This window comes from Silurus meridionalis, chromosome 15 (genome assembly GCF_014805685.1).
Source record: "Silurus meridionalis isolate SWU-2019-XX chromosome 15, ASM1480568v1, whole genome shotgun sequence".
NCBI classification, from domain to species: Eukaryota; Metazoa; Chordata; class Actinopteri; order Siluriformes; family Siluridae; genus Silurus; species Silurus meridionalis.
In genome coordinates, this window is record NC_060898.1 from 7,365,769 (window position 1) to 7,384,556 (window position 18,788).

General features: G+C 37.6%; 1 protein-coding gene across 2 annotated transcripts; it reads left to right on the plus strand.

The window, feature by feature from the left end:
* The first annotated feature begins 1,989 nt into the window (after nucleotides 1–1,989).
* Nucleotides 1,990–17,896, plus strand: idh3b (isocitrate dehydrogenase (NAD(+)) 3 non-catalytic subunit beta). 2 transcript variants are annotated; one of them, XM_046867843.1, is made up of 12 exons: nucleotides 1,990–2,146; nucleotides 3,527–3,700; nucleotides 5,224–5,344; nucleotides 5,694–5,754; nucleotides 6,746–6,878; nucleotides 7,917–8,050; nucleotides 8,739–8,841; nucleotides 9,040–9,186; nucleotides 9,303–9,397; nucleotides 10,868–10,928; nucleotides 14,689–14,769; nucleotides 17,270–17,896. In XM_046867843.1, exons 1-12 carry the CDS (start codon nucleotides 1,991–1,993, stop codon nucleotides 17,345–17,347), a joined length of 1,344 nt encoding a protein of 447 aa, XP_046723799.1. In that variant the 5' UTR covers nucleotide 1,990; the 3' UTR covers nucleotides 17,348–17,896. The 2 variants fall into 2 exon arrangements, with proteins under 2 accessions (XP_046723799.1, XP_046723800.1); XM_046867844.1 differs by lacking the exon at nucleotides 14,689–14,769 and having other exon boundaries at nucleotides 1,991–2,146.
* Nucleotides 17,897–18,788: the final 892 nt, after the last annotated feature.

The following is an 18,788-nucleotide window of genomic DNA, read 5'->3' on the forward strand; positions in this document are numbered from 1 at the left end:
TTGACTATAGAAAACACACTGAATAGCTCACTAGCACTCTAATACCATTTCATTTTCAGCACTTCATGATATAACTGAGCACTTGTGGCACATTATTGGGGAGGATATAACTAGATCAAAGTATTTTTAAACAGGAAACTGATTTTAAAAGTAATAAAAATGGGCCTCACGTGCGGGAAATGCCCAGGCATTGCACCATTTCCTTATGGTAGAAATTATGCTTTAAAATATGGAAAAGGCAGATGCTGAGTTCCACATTTTTGAAAGTAAAACTGCCCAAGAGGTAGACATAATACCTGACCACATACATGCTATTAGAGATGAACCACTAGGGGAAGTCACTCCCATGTCATTTTTTGAGGGCCCTTTGAGAGCTCTAGTCAGCAAAATCACTGTCTTGAATTGGAAGCCTAGCTCTTATTCCAGCCAAGCCTACAAGAATGGCCTAGATCTTAGATTTCAACACACAGATTAAAGTGAAATTTAATGCAGTGCAAAAAGGAATCAAATTTCATTTCTGATTTAAAAATAATCAGTTACTTCTTCTGGCGCTTGTTCTTCACTGTAGAGATGAGAGAGCAGGAAAACAATGCAATTCAAATTTTACTTTTTATTGTGTGATGATTTTCAAATGACACCTGGAAAGCAATAACGTCTGGGTATTGCGTTTCATGTTGTATTCCCTGCTCCGATCGATTTTCTGTCTGCAATGTGACCCTCGGTTGCTTAGATCCTTGTGTCACGTTTCCTTTAGACGCAGGTTCAGCTGTGCAATGTAGGCTTTACCTTTCAGCGTGGAAGGTTTTCCGCACCTCCTGAATTCATAGTAATGTTTTATCCCCACCAGTCTTTTGATTTTGATGCTGTCATCAATTCTTCTAGACATGCAGTCTACACATGTATACATATTCTGATTGAGGGATACACCAGTATATGTGGTAAACTGACATATGGGGATGTATAGAGAGCCGGATGGAGAAGGCATTTAACTCGATTAGGTCCTGATCTAAAAGGCAAGACTAATTCAAAGACACAGTCTTTTATTTATAGATAGAATGAGTAGTATTCTTTAAAGACGTGTGCAGCTCTACTCCAAATCTAGGGTTTGGGGTCAATCATAAACATATATTCATGTTAAACATTTCATTGCAGATTTACTCCCTTTTTGATGGTATAGTAACCCTTCTGGAAAAGGTTTCCACTAAATTTTGGAATGTACATGAGCTGTGGGAATTTGGGCTTATTCAGTCAGATGTTCTGTGTCTGTCTGTGTTCCAGTTCATCCCAAAGATGTCTATTAGGGTTGAGTTTAGGACTATGTGCAGAACACTGCAGTTCTTCTTAAACCCTAAACACTCTGGCAAACTATGTTTCTATGGCCCATGCTTTTTCACAGCTGGAACAGGTTTGAGCTAGCCCCCCTAATTCCTGTGAAAGGAAAATGTAATACAGCCTACTTGTGAAAACGAACCACATTTCCTAGACTAAGCGTCCCTACAACAACGTGTGATCAATAAAAATGCCAAGAAGCCTTTCATTTATGGCTATGAACTAGGCGTTTCCTTTAAGGATATCTATTACTGACATGAAAGCTGACAGTTCTGGCAGCAGACATGACCAAGCAGGCTTGAATTCATCCCTTGAAAGTGCTGCTGAGAAAAGGGTCTATATTTTTCTTCCTAGAAATAAGGAATAATCCAAACTTGTACGCACCCAACTCAAAGCTCGGTAGTGCTTGTGACTATGTTGCAAGAGCCTGAGAGACTGGCCCCACATAAAAAAAAACTATCCAACACTGCATTCATTAAAAAATACGCTACTGAGATTTCCTTATTGACAACCAATTCACAGAGCTCACAAAGTAAAGGATTAATACACTGTAATGGCGCTATAATAGCATGAGGTGGCGGTAGAGACTCCTACATGCGCTTGTGGAAACGATGAAGAAGAGTGTTTCAGGGTGGCGGTTTCTTTTCTGAATGATACACTGATGTCACCTATTGGTCAGTGCTCCTGTTTGTGGGCGTGGTCATTTAGAAAATGGGTGGGAACAGCAATTTATTTGTATGATCGTCACAGGGCATCCACCCGTTTCTACTTCAACATGGCCGCCGCCTTGAGGGGAAGACTTGTATCATTGGCCAAGGTGAGAGATTAGTCTGCTGTATTTTTAATACTAAATACTAAAGGGGTCTTTTAGGCGAGGAAAATGAACTTATTTAGATATAAAGATGCATAGAAATTGAATGCAGTCCTTCACGTCAAACTAACGGTTCCTTGGCAACGTGTAATGTAATGTTAGCTTTTTCTTTAGATATAATAATAAACATGGAGCTGCTGCTCTGTATTGTTATTGTCCTGAGGAATTACTCCATTATCAGTGCAGTGGAAGATGGTGCCTGTTCGTCCATGGATATTCCTATAAGGCATATAATTACTTGAAAGGTGTGTAGTATATTATTAGAAGGCACCAGTCACTTGTGGAGACAGATAGATCGGAACACCTTTACACTTGATCGCAAGATTGTGACAGAAAGGCTGGAAAGACCACCTCTTAATACCATCATTATGATGCCACTGCAGAGACTGATATCACATTCAGCATGAATAAATGAATGCCATTACTAAAGCATGGAACCTAATGAACACAAACAAGTCTCCTTTCACTGTAGCCACAGCTGCTCCACCTGCAAAGATCCTTTCTAGTAGAAGTATCAATATTAATTCATAAAATAACAAAAGTACAGTGTTTTCTGTGCATTTTTGTAGTACCTTTTTTTACACCTGTTTTCCTGGGGATTTGAAATGAAGGCAAATTGTGGGGTTTCGTGTAAATTCTGCAGGAAAGAGAATGCAAAAGAATAAATGGTTGTTAAAAAAGCTTAACACGATGTCCAGCTTTTCTTGAAAAGTCTGTCTTATAAGTATATCTTATCAAATCGTTTCCTTTTCCTCTGTCAGCCATTGTCAAATGTAAAACCAGCTATTAACTAGACATGAATATATTTTGGCTGCTGTCTGCTCTGACTAGTTTGCTCTCTGGTCATCCAATCAAAGGATGAGAAATTGTCACTTTTATTGTACACATACTAGATGGTAACTCAAACCACTCTTTGCAACCAGGTTAAGTAGAAAAGCATCTCAGAAACCGACATTGTGCTCCACTCCACCAAATACAGTGGTTTGAGGCATGTTAACTCATACACACATGCACAGTGTGGAAAACGGCATCAAGGTTTTCTCTAGAATGTTTATTTTCATTATGATGTCCCATATTATTTCTTAGTGTTATTCATAGAGTGTACATGTGTATATATAGTGTGTAAGGTGAAAAATCCCCTCGAATGGCCCTTTTATTGAGCAGGAATCCAGAGACCCTCTGTGATCTATAGTCTATAATAATGTGCTGAAATGGAATGATGTTATAATTATGCCATATTGCATAAATGGATTTAATTGAGAGCCTAGCAGGTGGTTAGCTGACCTTTTCACCCATGCTTACATTTCCTGTTTGATCTGATCACAGGGCCTGAGCGGGGCTGTCGTTAAGCCAGTGTGTGTGCGCTCGCTGAGCCTGTCAACGAATCAGAATGCGTCAGATACTCCACCAGCGCGGGCCGACAGCACCTTCAAGGTCACAATGGTGCCGGGAGATGGAGTCGGACCTGAACTCATGATGGCTGTAAAAGAAGTGTTTAAGGTAAATATAAAGCTTCTTTGCAGGACCACTGCAACAGTAGCGTTTAACCTCCTCTTGTGTTAGGGTCGGCACCGACCCGTTTTTAGGTTTAAATGCACAGAAGTACCACATAAATTTATTTATTGCATCAAGGTTTTTACTTTGTCAGGAACCTCTATTTAAATAAAATAAAACAAAAAAAATCTCTTTAACTAAATTATAAATTTCTCTGATTAAAATTATAACCTTTGTGGTGTTAGGGTCGGTTTTTAGTGGTTGTGTTTTATAACATCCTAGATGTGTCTGCATACAAATCATTTGTGTTGTGGCACCACATCCAGCTAGGGTGTACCTCAACCAAAAAAAAAACCAAACAAAGAATGTTTCTTGAGGAGCTAGAAAGTTCCTTAGTCAAGACACCCATTGAGCGAAGCTGAGACGCAGCCATGGTTAGACAGCTGCAGAGTTCACCTAGCACTCTATCCATGCCATCAGCAACTCAAGGAGCATCAGCCCCAGCATCCTTCTCAGCCAGCCCTGCCTCAACATCAACCAGCACAGCAACAGCCACAACCCCACTGAAGCCACCTGATTCTAAAAGAAAGAGGTGTCAGGTCTGCCCTAGCAATAAGGACAGAAAGACAAACATATTGTGCTTCTACTGAAAAAAATATCTCTGCAAGTTTTTGCCACACATGCATCTAAACACACACATACACATGTATGTTTTTGCAAACAAAGACTTTTTTTGGGGCTAGTACTTGATTTGCTTGATTGGTTGTTTTGTTTGACTGCAAATCTATATATTTTTTATTATTACTAGTTTAATTTAGTATTTCTATTGAAGCTCTATTTAAAATAAATAAATAAATACATTTTTTTTTTGCCTTTTTTTTGGAGTAAAAATATATGGGTCAAAATTGACCCGAACATCATGGATGTTACTATAGTTAATAATATTAAAATAATTTTTATTTTTTATTTTTTTTAATTTAGAGATGTTTTCTAATACCCCTCAGTAATAGTCAGGCAACATAACAATCTTTAATTTATTTATATAATTCTCTTGAGGTTCTATTTACAGTTTTTTTTTTTTTTTATTGAAAATGAGAGGTATTCTATCAAATGAAAGGCCCAGGGGGCCACACCAAAAATATTAAAAGCAATATTTTTATGGGTAAGGAAACCTAACAAGGTAACCAAGAGGTAGGAAAAAGATTGGATGATAAATAATAGTTTAGAGGGTATTTTATGACTGTTTTAAGATCAAAACCGACCCGTTAACATAAGAGATAGTAAGAGAAAGCTAACATAAGACGAAGGTTAATACCTACAGTTCCACTTTTTAAAGCGTTGGCCAGGTGGGCAGGGACGGGGCAGGATACGTTGTGACAAAGAAATTTGAAGAATCAATGAAGTTAATATTGCGTTTGTTCGTACATAGTGAGAAATATGTATTTCTACAGTGAAGACTAAGAGTGATGTGATTGATGTGATTTCTTTGACCATTTGTTTTAGAACCTTAAACATTTGGCTTTTTACAGGGTGCCGATGTACCTGTGGAGTTTGAGGAATTCCACCTGAGTGAGGTGCAGAATATGGCGAGTGAGGAGAAGCTGGACCTGGTTCTGGACTCCATGAAGAACAACAAAGTTGCCATTAAAGGTAAGACTACATGTTCTGCATCATAAAAAATGTCAGTCATGTCAATGTAGATTGTGATATCCAAACACTGTATGGACAAAGGTTTGCTATTACTATAACCTCCAGTCTTCTGGAATGATGGTCCACTAGATTTTGTAGTGTGCTTGTGGAGATTCTTTCTCATTCAGTCACACAAGCATTAGTAAAGTCAATGGTGTACGTGTGTGTGTGTGTATGTGTATGTGTGTGTGTATATATATATATATATATATATATATATATATATATAATTAGTTCAACTGTTAAGTAGTTCAGTGTTTTCACTATTAAGGAATAAATCATAATGTGTATGTTTGCTTTCTTGACGTAGGAAAGATCCACACACCAATGGAGTACAAAGGAGAGCTGGCTTCCTATGAGATGAGACTAAGGTCCTACATCATTCACAACATACACATTGTTTAAACATTGCAGCGTTACTACAGATCAATAGCAAGGAGTAAGAGGAAATGTTAGAAAATGACCTGCATGTCCAGTTGTCCTTTTTTTTTTTACGTGAGAGAAAAGTCCTTTCATGTTATACCTTAATTTTGCTCGAACATGATCTCTGTAATAGAAATCAGCTTTTAAAAGCATTATTTTTATGTATTAAATATGAACAAAAAAGGCCATGAAAAACTGTCTATTGTTAAATCTTCTGATCTTTTGTTCAGAAGTTTTCACTAAAATACTCTCATGTGTGTCCTCGATTGAAAATACAAAACCCTAAATATTGTTAAATATAACTGGGAATATACTTCAAATATATTTCACCCAAACAAATTCATAGGGGTGCTAATAATTGTGCACAAATATTTAACATGTGATTTTTTTTTTTTATAAAACTGTTATGTTTGCAAATGTTTGATATCCATAGTATTTTTGTGAATTTCTTTGAACAAAAGATCAAAAGTTTAAGCAATAAACAACAAAAAGCCTTCTTACTCGTATTAAGCAAGGGTGCCAATATAAATGGAGGGAACTATAGGTCGCTTTACAGAAATATTAAGTTTCACGGGTGTTTGTAGAAGTTTGGCATTTTACCATAGTGTGACGAATATGCTAAAAATGCTTTATTATCAGAGGGTTTAACTGACATCCAAGTAAACTTTATCAGGGTACTACTCTGTTAGACATTTAAATATTTTACATCGACTATAATGCAGATTTTTTTATTTATTTATTTATTTATTTATTTATTTATTTTTTTAAATCTCTGATTTTGAGCTAAAGTGGAAATGTCGAATATTCAAATCTAACACTGCGATTGTAGCTTTAACGATAATTAGTGAACATGTTGGTTTGATGCATTGCATTGATTTTATTTATTTATTTATTTTTGGGGGCTGCTGAGTGTTTGTGTATTTGTAAATACAATTACAGGAGAAAGCTGGACCTGTTTGCTAACGTGGTTCACGTGAACAGCCTGCCAGGTTACAACACACGCCATAACAACCTAGACCTGGTGATCATTCGGGAGCAGACTGAGGGCGAATACAGCTCGCTGGAGCATGAGGTTTCTGTCTCTCTCTCTCTCTCTCTCTCTCACACACACACACACACACACACACACACACACACACACACACACACACACACACACAGTTTAATTGAAGAAGCCTGTCAAACAGAGTGTTAAATATTCATCTATATTTTTCTTATATTGAGGTAAATGATATATATTTATTGAGAGATGAAGCCTGGAATGTTCTGCTCATTACTTTTAGTCCATGAGTTTATTACATGACATTTGGCATTCACTAGGCATATACCCACTCTTAATCATTTTGTGCTTGCCACCTCCTGTTTGTTGACCCGATGTGCGCTTTTCAGTGTACTCAATGAATGCTGTGTAGAGGTCGTTTCATACAATTAGCCGATTATCGAGCACCGTATTGTGCATAGTTTGTTTGAATTTATACAGTTTTTCCGGGTTGCATTATATACAGTAAGAGAGCGACCTCTAAAGGCGAAACACTGACACCATGTGCTGTTTTTAAAGAATTTTGCTTTTTTTTTTTTTTTAAACATTAATTTAGAATGTAACTGTACTTATTTATTTGGCATGTTACTTTTTGCTTTAGTTTGAATGCATTTCTTTATTTTCCTCGATATTTTATATTATAAACAATACATTAAAATTTTTCTGATTCATTATCATTTTTATGAATCGTTACTGTTTTTTGTATTTTTGTAATAAAGTTCAGAACTTTTCCACATGGAGTGTTCTGTTTGTTCATTTTTATCCAGTATCTATTTTAAAAACTCGATTGATTTATCGGTTATCGGCGTGTAAGATCCAAACTAGCTATCGATATCAGTAAAATCCACTATCGGTCGACGTGTGGCAAGTCATAACTGAAACTATTCTGATGATAAAGGGCTTATTTGCTCGGGTGAAGTACACGGTGTGGTCAGATCAGTGACCACTGTGTTTGATTTATTTCCACTATTTTAAAGAATGTTTTTATGGTTGAAACTAATGTCTTAATTATTTTATTTACTCTTACTACAATTTTTTTTTCACTTTCTTTATTGTCTGCTTGTGCTTTAGAGTGTGACTGGAGTGGTGGAGTGTCTAAAGATCATCACAAGAGAGAAGTCGCGCCGCATTGCCAAGTTTGCTTTTGACTACGCCACCAAAAAGGGCCGGAGCAAAGTTACAGCTGTGCACAAGGCCAACATCATGTGAGCCATTATATATAAAATGCAAGAGGTCTAACATCCATCTATCTATCTATCTATCTATCCATCTATCTATCTATCTATCTATCTATCTATCTATCTATCTATCTATCTATCTATCTATCTATCTATCTAATCACGTATAATAAATTAAGCAGAGTGGATTTGATTTATCAAAGAAATGATTAATAATCTCACTTATAATGTTAACATTAGTTTTTCGATTTCATGTTTTATAAAGAGACCTTAATCATGAAGCAATGCATATTTGGTTGAAATTTTAATCTTGCGTTTGTAACTTTTTCCCTAGATAAAGCTTAGTCTGGGATACAGGGATGTTTAGTCTGCATGCTTGTGTATGTGCCTGTGAACATATACTTATATCCTGAGGGGAACCAGATGCCCACAAGCATATGAATATCTGTCATTTTTAACCTTGTGTGGTCCAGATGACAAGAACAGCTTTTTTTTTTTTTTTTTGGCCACTTTATTTAAAAACCTGTTTCCTTTCCTTTTGGTTACTGTGGTTGAGGTTTGGGTTAGATTATGGTGTAGACATAGTGTTAATCACCTGTGTTAATACTTATGTCGGTGCGAGGTTTCGCACAAGAACAGTACGACCAAAGTGTTTGTGTGCAGGTATGTGTCCGTATATATGAGAGAATAATTTTTTTTTTGCTGGCCTGAACAGGAAGTTGGGTGATGGGCTCTTCCTGCAGAGCTGTGCTGAGGTAGCTGAGCTGTATCCCAGGATCAAATACGAGACCATTATCATTGACAACTGCTGCATGCAGGTACTGAAATTAACCCTTTGTTAAACTATAATTTAAAAAACTTCAACTGCACTTTGTAGTTTGCTTTCATTGGTTAGTTTCATGCAGAGATCGATTTTTGTACCCTGTAGCTTAATTGTATTAAAATACTAAACCTGTAAAAATAAATAAATAAATAATTTTACATTTACAATGTGTGATCTTTGCTTTGTTGGTTAGCTGGTCCAGAACCCGTACCAGTTTGATGTCCTGGTGATGCCTAATCTCTATGGCAACATCATCGACAACCTGGCGGCCGGATTGGTGGGCGGAGCTGGTGTGGTGCCAGGAGAGAGCTACAGTGCTGAATATGCCGTGTTTGAGACGGTCAGTGTTTTAGATCGTATACGGCATAACGCAATTCCTAAAAGTTGCTAGTTGAAATGATGATGAATTAAATTTCAGTTAGTAAAAATGTTTAATTCGTGGTTTCTCTCTATTAGGGGGCAAGGCATCCTTTCGCTCAGGCTGTTGGGAGGAACATTGCAAATCCTACTGCTATGCTTCTCAGTGCCGCTAACATGCTGAGGCATCTTAAGTAAGTTCCAACGCATTATTAGCAACACCTTATACACCACCATGTACTGGTGACTGGTGTTATTACTTATGGCCTACACCCTATTCAACCTGTTACTGATTAGCAAGCCGGCTTATATGAGAGTCTTGTAGTGAGGCTGACTCTTGGCAAAAATGTTGTAGGAACAAATGCAATTTTCGGACATCTTGGGAATTTAATGCCGTTTTTTGTCTTATTTAGAGCACTTGTAGGTCTTGTCAAGTTGTATATTGTGTCATGCATTTGGCTTTAGATCTTTTTTCCAGTTAATGCAGTGAAGTCATAATGTTGTGTCAAAAATGAAAAAAGGTGAATTCAGATTACTCCACATGAGTGGGAGGGATGGCATACTCTTTCCCTCTGTCAATCAAAACGACCCGGCCATTTGTGGTCATCTGTAAGAATAACATGACTATTTGTCATCGAGGGTTTTCCGCTTTACTGTGACTAAGCTTGAGCAGCAGTTTGGAAAAATCCAGTTGTTTGGCTTGACGTGCCTCGGAGGGGGCGTATTTTGGTTGTGAGCGATTTGAAAACCCTGGTTGTATAATATTGCACTTGATACACTGTATTGTACAATGCATTTGAATGATATTTTATCAAACTTTTTTTGTTATCAATAGTGTGCATTTACATTTAAACTTTTTTTTTAGATCAAAAAACAATGACCAGTAGATATAAAACAAATTTGATTAGAATCAGTCGGAAGTGTCCTGACACAAGTCTTTGATCAGCGCTCGTACCATTGAATGAGGATACACCGGCACACATGGACGATACCACGTGCACTATAGCATGCAAACATAAAGGTGTGCATTGTACAGACGAATAAACATTTACTAGCTTTATTTCGATGCATTTCATTGTTCATTTCTGTTGATTTGACACCGATTTTTCTGTAGCTTGGAAAATACAGTATTTTGGACAAAAATATTGGGGCACCTGAATTTTGCAGGCATGTGTGTTTCTTCTCCAAACAGTTACCACACCGTTGGAGGCACACAATTGTATACAATGTTTTTGGATGTTGTAACATTCAATTTTCCCCTTCATGGAAACTATAAGACCCAAACATGTTCCAGCATGACAATGTCCCTGTGCAAAATGTGAGCTTCATGAAGATATGGTTTACATGGTTTGAATTGTGAATGGCTTGCTGTAGAGCTCTGACCTCAACCCTACTGAGCACCTGTGGGATGAATTGGAATGTTTACTGCACCCTGGGTTTCCTCACCATGCATCAGTACCTTATTTTACTATTGTGCCTGAGTGAACACAAATCTCCACAATCTAGTGGAACATTTTTCCAGTTGAGTGGAGGTTATTGTAATAGAAAATGGGAAATAAATGTGGAATAGGATGCTCAAAAAGCAATCTTCTGGTCAGGTGTAAACAAACTTGATTTAGATAGTGTGCATGAAAATCATGTATGTTTTCTTCTCTATGTTTCAGTCTTGAGTATCATTCCAACATGGTGTCTGAAGCGGTTAAAAAGGTTATAAAACAGGGCAAGGTAAGGAGCATTTGGTATTGTGTGTGTGTGTGTGTGTGTGTGTGTGTGTGTGTGTGTGTGTGTGTGTGTGTGTGTGTGTGTGTGTGTGTGTGTGTGTGTGTGTGTGTGAGAGAGAGCGAGAGATGTGTGTAGCAGGGTCTTAACGTCCAATTCCAAGATATACCTGTTTATTAAATATATAAATAAACATTGACATTATAGAAATTCTGGAAAGTGGAGTAATAAAGGAGACAGGACAGGAATCCAACAACCCGACAAATCCTTGGTCAGAATCTCTTTAGCATTCAGTGGGAATGGGATTAAAACTATCCTGAACACATTTATGCCTCAAAAATGTATACTTGCATCTATACTGTTACTTGTTTAGTCTCTCAAGCATTCATTCCTGACTCCATTAGTTCAGGTTTAGGTCATGCTTGGGAAATGTAATTTAATTGATGTTTATAACTGGATTTAATAAAACAGCTCTTGGAAGTGGACTCAATGCCTGGAAAAGTACTAATAAGCATGAATTGTGGCGTATTGTGTGTGTGTGTGTGTGTGTGTGTGTGTGTGTGTGTGTGTGTGTGTGTGTGTGTGTGTGTGTGTGTGTGTGTGTGTGTGTGTGAGAGAGAGTTTTGGGTCTGTGGGTCTGCATGTAACAGAAAAGAAATGACAGAATGCTATGATGAAATCCCTCTATTACCTGAATAATCCTGTATGCAGCTTGTTGAACTAACACACGTGCTTCACCTGCAATTTTCTGTTTTTTAACTCCTTAATAACACCATTTTATTCCTAATCTGTTTGAACAAACCGAATTTTTAAATCAATCGTTATTTCAGATTTTGCACAGATTAGTTCAGGTTGCACAGTGTGGTGTTTTTTATATATATATATATATATATATATATAGATATATATATATATATAGATATAGATATAGATATAGAAATAGAAATAGATTCACTGCTAAGATCAAAGTCCTGTCCCTTTTACGTGTTCTTCCTATGTTTCTGTGGGTTTCCTCTGGGTGCTCTGGTTTCTTTCAACTCTCTAAAAACATACCAGTAGGTTTACACACACACACGCTCACACACACACAAGCTCACACACACTCCCCACATGCTCTACCAAAGACAATCCATCCAGGTTGTGTTCCGTATCCTTGTGCCCAGTGATCAGCAACATCATGTCGTGATTGAAAGGTGGTCCTCAGCTTGGTGTACGAATTTACATGGTATGAATGAGATCTAATTTCACAGCATCTCATTCCTGTTATATTTTTGCTTTGTGCCTCGTGTTCCTGTGAAAGGCTATTGGTGAAATAGCTAGCATGTGGAGAACAAGATTTTTAAAGCAGCCATTGATGCAGCCGGATGGTTCCAGTGTTAACGTCTGGCATTTTGTAGCTTCCTTTTAGAATAGCTGTTATGATATAATGCTGTCAGTTGAACAAAATAAGCACAGATGAGCAGTAAAATGTTTCTAGTGGTGTCTAGCAGTGTGTGTGTGTACTGTACAAAGTACTGTCCAAAAGTTTTAGGCAGTTGTGTAACAATGCTGTAAAGTAAGTGCTTTTAAACATGACTTAATTTATTTTTATCAATAAACAAAATGGAACGTAAGTGAATACAAGAGAAATCCAAATCATCAATATTTGGTGTGACCTTTTGGCTTAGCATTCTTACGTTTTCACACTTTGTACACTCGAACCATTAACCAGTTATTCCAAGCAGGTGCTCATGATCATCAGTTTCATATGTCATGAAACACAGTCATTACCGTAAACAGAAACAGCTGTGAGGAACAGCCAAACTATGCTACTAAGGTGAGGATGTAAAAGACTGTTTCATGTCACAGGTCATGTATCATGGCAAAGATCTCAAAGCAGAATGGGGTTTCGAGATGTGCTGTTCAAGCTATTTAAAAAAAAAAAAATAAATACAAATCCAAAGAAATAGGAATAGTTGAGGACCAGGGACAAGGTGGTCTCGGCTGAGGAAACTTCATGCAGAAGATAAGAGACGGATCATTCTTACTCCCTTCAACGTCAGAAGATGTCCAGCACCAGTAGTGGACTAAGTACACAAATCATGTACTTCAGTAAAAGTAGAGATACTTTAGATAAGTTATTACTCCAGTTAAAGTGCTCCCTTTTGTATAAAAGTATGTGCTGAAATGTACAAAGGTTGGGACTGCGTTTCTGCAAATGGAATTGGAGATTTGGTCAGGATTCATGGTGTCCTCGTTGCTGAGAAATACAGGCAGATGTTTATTCATCATGCAGAACTATCAGGGAGGTGTCTGATTGGCTAAAAATGTATTCTACATCAGGACAACAACCCCAAACATACAGCTGATGTCATTAAGAAGTTTCTTCAGCTTAGAGAACAACAAGGAGTGCTAGAAATGTTGGTTTTAGCCCCAGCAGAGTACTGATCTCATCATCGTTGAGTCTGTCTGGGATTTCTCGAAGAGACTGCGGGATTTGAGGCAGATGTCATCCACACAAGATGTGCGATTTTAGTTTTTCACGATTTTTGCAACAAGTTACCTGCTGAGTTCCTTTAAAAAACTGCATGCAAGTGTACCGAGAAGAATTGATGCTTCACAGGGCGTAAAACATTGATTTAATTTGGATTTCTCTTTTGTTAATTGATCGAAATAAATTAACGTGTTTTCGAAAAGCGTTCTTACTTGAAAGCATTTTTTTCCACACCTGCCTAAAACTTCGTACGAGGATTGTATATTTAAAGAAGCTTTATTTATTTATTTATTTTATTCCATTCTAGTGAATATTTTGTGTTTTTATAACATGGAATGCTATTTATATTTAAATATTTTGAGATTTTTTTAGGTGTCGGATTTATTTATTAATTTTTTTTTTTTTTACTTTTGGTAAAGTTTCCATCAGAAGTGCTTGTGCCCCATGCATACAGGAGGTTGGCATCACGATCACATTAACAATAGTACAACAAAAAAGTAGTAGAAACTTCATAAAGATCAAGCAATGCAATACAATGGGAGGTAATTAAACATTAGACTTTGGGGAAAGGTTGTGACCACAAATCCTAGCCACACCAAGCTGCCACGTCTGCGACGTAAACCCATAGCCGCTCAGTTGTATGAATGAGATAAATGTAAGGGCGTCGGCCAAATGCCATAAATTTAAATGCAATGCAGATACAATGGTTAGGGTGCCGAGTTATGGTAGCCGCATGGCTGATTAGTGCACTTTAGAGAGGAATAGCACGGTGGCATTAGCGTGGAAGTTCTTTGTGAAACTGAAAATCATCTTCTGACTGGACCTCTATTTAAGCTTAAAAAGCTGTTCAAAGCACGAAGAGGAAGACAACATTGCTCAGAAGATTTCTTTGTTAGTCCGTTACGTCCTAAATAGCTTGCATCATGCATTAATTATTTGGAGGAACTTGAAGGACAAGTTGCTTTCTCACTTTAACGACTGAATGTAAACAATGCCGGGCGGAAATCTGAGCGTCGTTTCTTGACTGAACGTCATTTCTATAATAGATGTCTGCTTCAGATAGGAATAAGCATGAGAAATGATTCCGTTTGGACATAACCGTATTAATAACTACTAATCTGATGACTTTATAACGTCTCACCGCTCCTTGCCATTTTCTTGCATGTTCACTCTGAATCCGATCTGCACATGAGCTCGCTCTGAAAGCTCTCCATGTAATTTTTATTTTTTTTCCCCTTCCGAACTTCAGATACAAAATCTCTTCATGTTTGTGTGTGTGTATGTGTGTCTCAGGTGCGGACACGAGATCTCGGCGGTTACAGCACTACTGGTGATTTTGTCCGTGCTGTCGTGGCCAATCTTCGTCATCGACCGGTATCCTAAGGACCATTAACAATCCCAAAACTCCGCTTGCGGGCTGTTTTTCACTCCTCCTGCCCTGTGTTTCCGTCATTTACACTGCTGCTGTTTGTGTCTACGAGTTGACCTCGCCTATATTACCGCCTGTTTTGCTTCCACTGGTTATAATTTTTTGGCTTTTTTCTTTTATTCTTTTTATTTTGCCATAACAACCCAATATTCCCCTACAACCATCAAAGCTTTGGTGATAGACCTGCAGCCATGTGAGCTCACTTTATAAACCAGAAATTTTCATTTCACGTCTCAACACGATCCTCAATGTTATCCCGCCACTGCTGGGCCCTTGAACGAGGCCCTTAACCCTCAACTGCTCAGTATGAATGAGATAATTGTATGTCGCTCCGGATATGGGCGTCTGCCAAATGCTTTAAATGTAAACCGATGTACAAGATGCTGCCATGTTTAAATCTCTGTATTATACGCGTGATCATTAGGAACTGTTTTTAGACTTCCTGTAAACCCCATGAACTCATTTCCATATGTTTGAGCAATTGGTAGGGCACCTAAGTAGGTTAATAGATAACTGGTGCTCATTCAAAATTTGGAAAAAATCAATATTTTTTTTCTTCTTAGCTCTGTTGCTCTGATCTACAGCAAAAGCCAAAGCTTCCTGCTCACCCCACAAAATGTTCAACCAACAATCGTTTTATTGTTCTAGACTCATTTTAACAGTATTGGAAAGGATTAAGAAGCTAAAGTCTCAACATTTCATTCTTTTTTTTTTTTCTTTCTTTTTTTCAATGTGAATTAAGGGGAAAAGTGTTTCATATGATCGCAAGAAAATCCATATTTTTGATTGGATTGCTTGTGTTTTTCTAATAAATACTTCTAAAGAAAGGAAGAGAGAAAGAAATTGCACCCTGGACAAAATAAAGACAAAAAAAAGACAAATAAAAACTACATGGTCATGTTTTGGGTGGTGGTGTATCGTTCTCTTAGGGAGATGGGCTTTGGGCAGCTACTGCTGTAACACTTTAAATCTCCACCCTGCACATTTCCTATGCTTATATCCATGCAATTTATTTTGAAACCCATCATGGCTTGCACCAGATATGAGAATAGTGTTGTGCGGAGTATGTCGTGGGCTTCGCTGTGATTTATAAACCAAACGCTCATTTGTACAATTTATCAAGATTTTTTATTATATTACATAATGAGATAATATTGTTGAACGTGTCAAAATGCAGAATGTGTCTGGTCCTGTACAACCGTAGGATATTGTTTTAAAATAATAGCTATGCACATGCTGCTATTTTTATTTTTATTTATTTATTTATTTTTTACAGCCAGGGGAAATGGAAGTATAATATGCATGAGGCTTTAAACCAAAACTCAATGGCTAGGAAATCATTATACAATTTCTACCGTGATAAAGTCGCACTGGCCAATTAAATGGTGAATGAATTAACTCGAGCAGGCTTTGATCATCGGTTCAGCCATAAATAGACCACACTCACATGAAGTGCACTTGTGCAAACATTGAATTAAATGAATAGAGACGATGGCTTGAAACATCAACCAGTACAGTAGACGTGTGCAAATAAATTGCTAAAATAATAAATACAAAATGGTTGTTTAGCAGCAAATTGTGCAGTTTCAGTGGTTTTGATTGTGTGTGTGTGTGTGTGTGTGTGTGTGTGTGTGTGAGATTAGCCACAAAGCTGCTGGCTATGTGGATGCAACGTTTTGTAAAAAAATGTCGACGATCGAGGGGGAAAAAAGACCTTGAGGATTTTCTCTGATGTCCTCACTTTCCCCTGTATTGTCTTTCGATTGAATGAAGTATCTGTCCTTGTATAAATCTTCTTATCATTTAAAATATTATATATAAATACATGATTGCGGGAGCTGCTATATGATCATTTCTGAGGTGAAGGTGATAATTCCTCCTTTAATACCACATGCTTTACACAACCGGAGCTGGAAGTTGTCCAGAATATTGATCCTGAGCTCAAATTACTGTCTGTGTGGAGTTTTGCACGTTCTCAGGCCCTTACTTGGATAAAGCGTGCATGGATGAGTAAACGTCTTGCTTTGGGTGTTTTGGACAATTGTTTATTTATTCATTCAGCATTAGTCATAGCTTTGTCGTAGTTGGGGTTGTGGAGAATCTACAGTAGATACTATCTTGCAAACCCTGGCAACAAGGCCGGAAGACACAAGTCCATGTCGGATTACTATATATAGAAATACACACACGTTGACAAATACATGTGGGATTTTTAGCACATTCATTCCACTTACTGTTGTGTTTTTAAGAGGAAATTTGAGAAAAGCTGCATGTCGGAATTGGAAATGTCGATCGGGTAGCTTCAGAATCAAATAAACGTTTGTTACATACACAATCAAATTAGGTTTTATTTGACTGTGAAGCCACCCGAATAATAGCTTCCTCCCCAAACGTGTGGGTTTGTGTGTTTTTCCCTAAAAATAACGGTGTATTTCTTTGGCACAGGTTCGCACAGCAGATCTGGGGGGCTACGCTTCGAGCGACGAGTTCACACGAGCGGTCATTTCCAACCTTACTGCGTGAGCATGCGTCATCGACGACGTGGTTGTGTAAATGCTGGTGTTTCTGCTTCTCATCTAATAATAATATAAATGTGTGAGAATTATACGCTGATATTTACAGTATAAAATCATTCTAATCAATGTTATGGTGTCTGAATTGTAAAGTGCTCTTTTTAAAGGGATTTTAAATCAAAAACAAGTCATGTGGCATAATCTGGATGCTGTTAGCAAATTGAGAAGAGCAATTTGAAGTATGCTGGACATACAGAACCACCTCGACATCACCACGTGGGTATTAACCAATCGGCTGCGCTCTTCTCATCACACCTCCGCTATCCTTATGGGGATCTCAGTGAATGGTTCTGGCACTGATCTATCTTTATTGTTCGGTCTTTATGCTTGCTCAGTAGCAAGTCTCCTCTAGTTCGGATCATTTGCTAACCCACCCGATTTCCTGTTATCGTAGAGACTAAATTGCATGACACAAAGTTGTTTGGACTTGAAATTGAGCTACTTATTAAGTTGTTTTGCTTGTTATTAACTAACAAATAAATGTAAATGTTGCCACTAAGAATTGTGTTGTTATTATTGTAATTACTACAGCATTTTGGATTGGTATGATATACACCAATGCATAATAATCATAATTATCATTATTAATCCTTTGTTTTCAGTAAAATGTGCAAATATAAAGCAGAGACAGTACAAATATATACAGTGCAGTCTATAAATACAAAAGCGAAGAAACAAACAATACACTAGTTACACTTTCAAGCAAATTGCACTAGGCAATATTGCACAGTTTAAAATTGCACTTACAAAATGTAAAATATTGTTTTTGCACAGTTTAAATATACTACATTCGACACATTTTACAATTAAGCATTTAACACAAGGTAAACGATGTGTATTTATCCCTGATGAGCAGCCATGGTGAGTGTGGCAAGGAAAAGCTCCCTTAAATGTTATGAGGAAGAAACCTTGAGAGGAACCAGACTCAAAAGGGGAACCCATCCTCACTTGGGTGATATCAAGACTGTGATTATAGTCTTTAAACAATCCAGAACACTGGAGAGTGAGAACTAACATGAGCACTGGAGTGTAAGATTATGAGTAATGTTCTTCTACAGTCTTTAAGTCATTGTGGTTATAAAACTAGGAGCTACTGAGCAACTCATTAAATAGCTCAACATTTGTGATCATCACAGATCCAACACCAGCTTCTCCATGCCAGAGCTTTTAAACACTCAAAGAGGTCCAGTGTCCAAACTCCACATGAAGTGGGATCCAATTGGCGCTGGTACGTCTCTAGATAGTTCGGGATGTTTGCGGGGTCGGCATCTAATTCTTTAAAGGTCCACAAACTTCATGAGGTGGGACGTGACTGGGGCTGGAGCAACCTCAGGATGCTTTGGGATGGGAAGAGAAAGAGAAGCAGTGGAGAGAAATTAGCGTAGCTGCTG

What these genes read in the sequence shown, in the direction of transcription:
- idh3b (XM_046867843.1), top strand. Translation starts at nt 1,991, where the DNA reads ATGTCACCTATTGGTCAGTGCTCCTGTTTGTGGGCGTGGTCATTTAGA. An exon ending in TCCTATGAGATGAGACTAAG is followed by an intron (nt 5,755 to 6,745) that starts GTCCTACATCAT and finishes ATACAATTACAG; the next exon opens with GAGAAAGCTGGACCTGTTTG. An exon ending in CCAATCTTCGTCATCGACCG is followed by an intron (nt 14,770 to 17,269) that starts GTATCCTAAGGA and finishes TCTTTGGCACAG; the next exon opens with GTTCGCACAGCAGATCTGGG.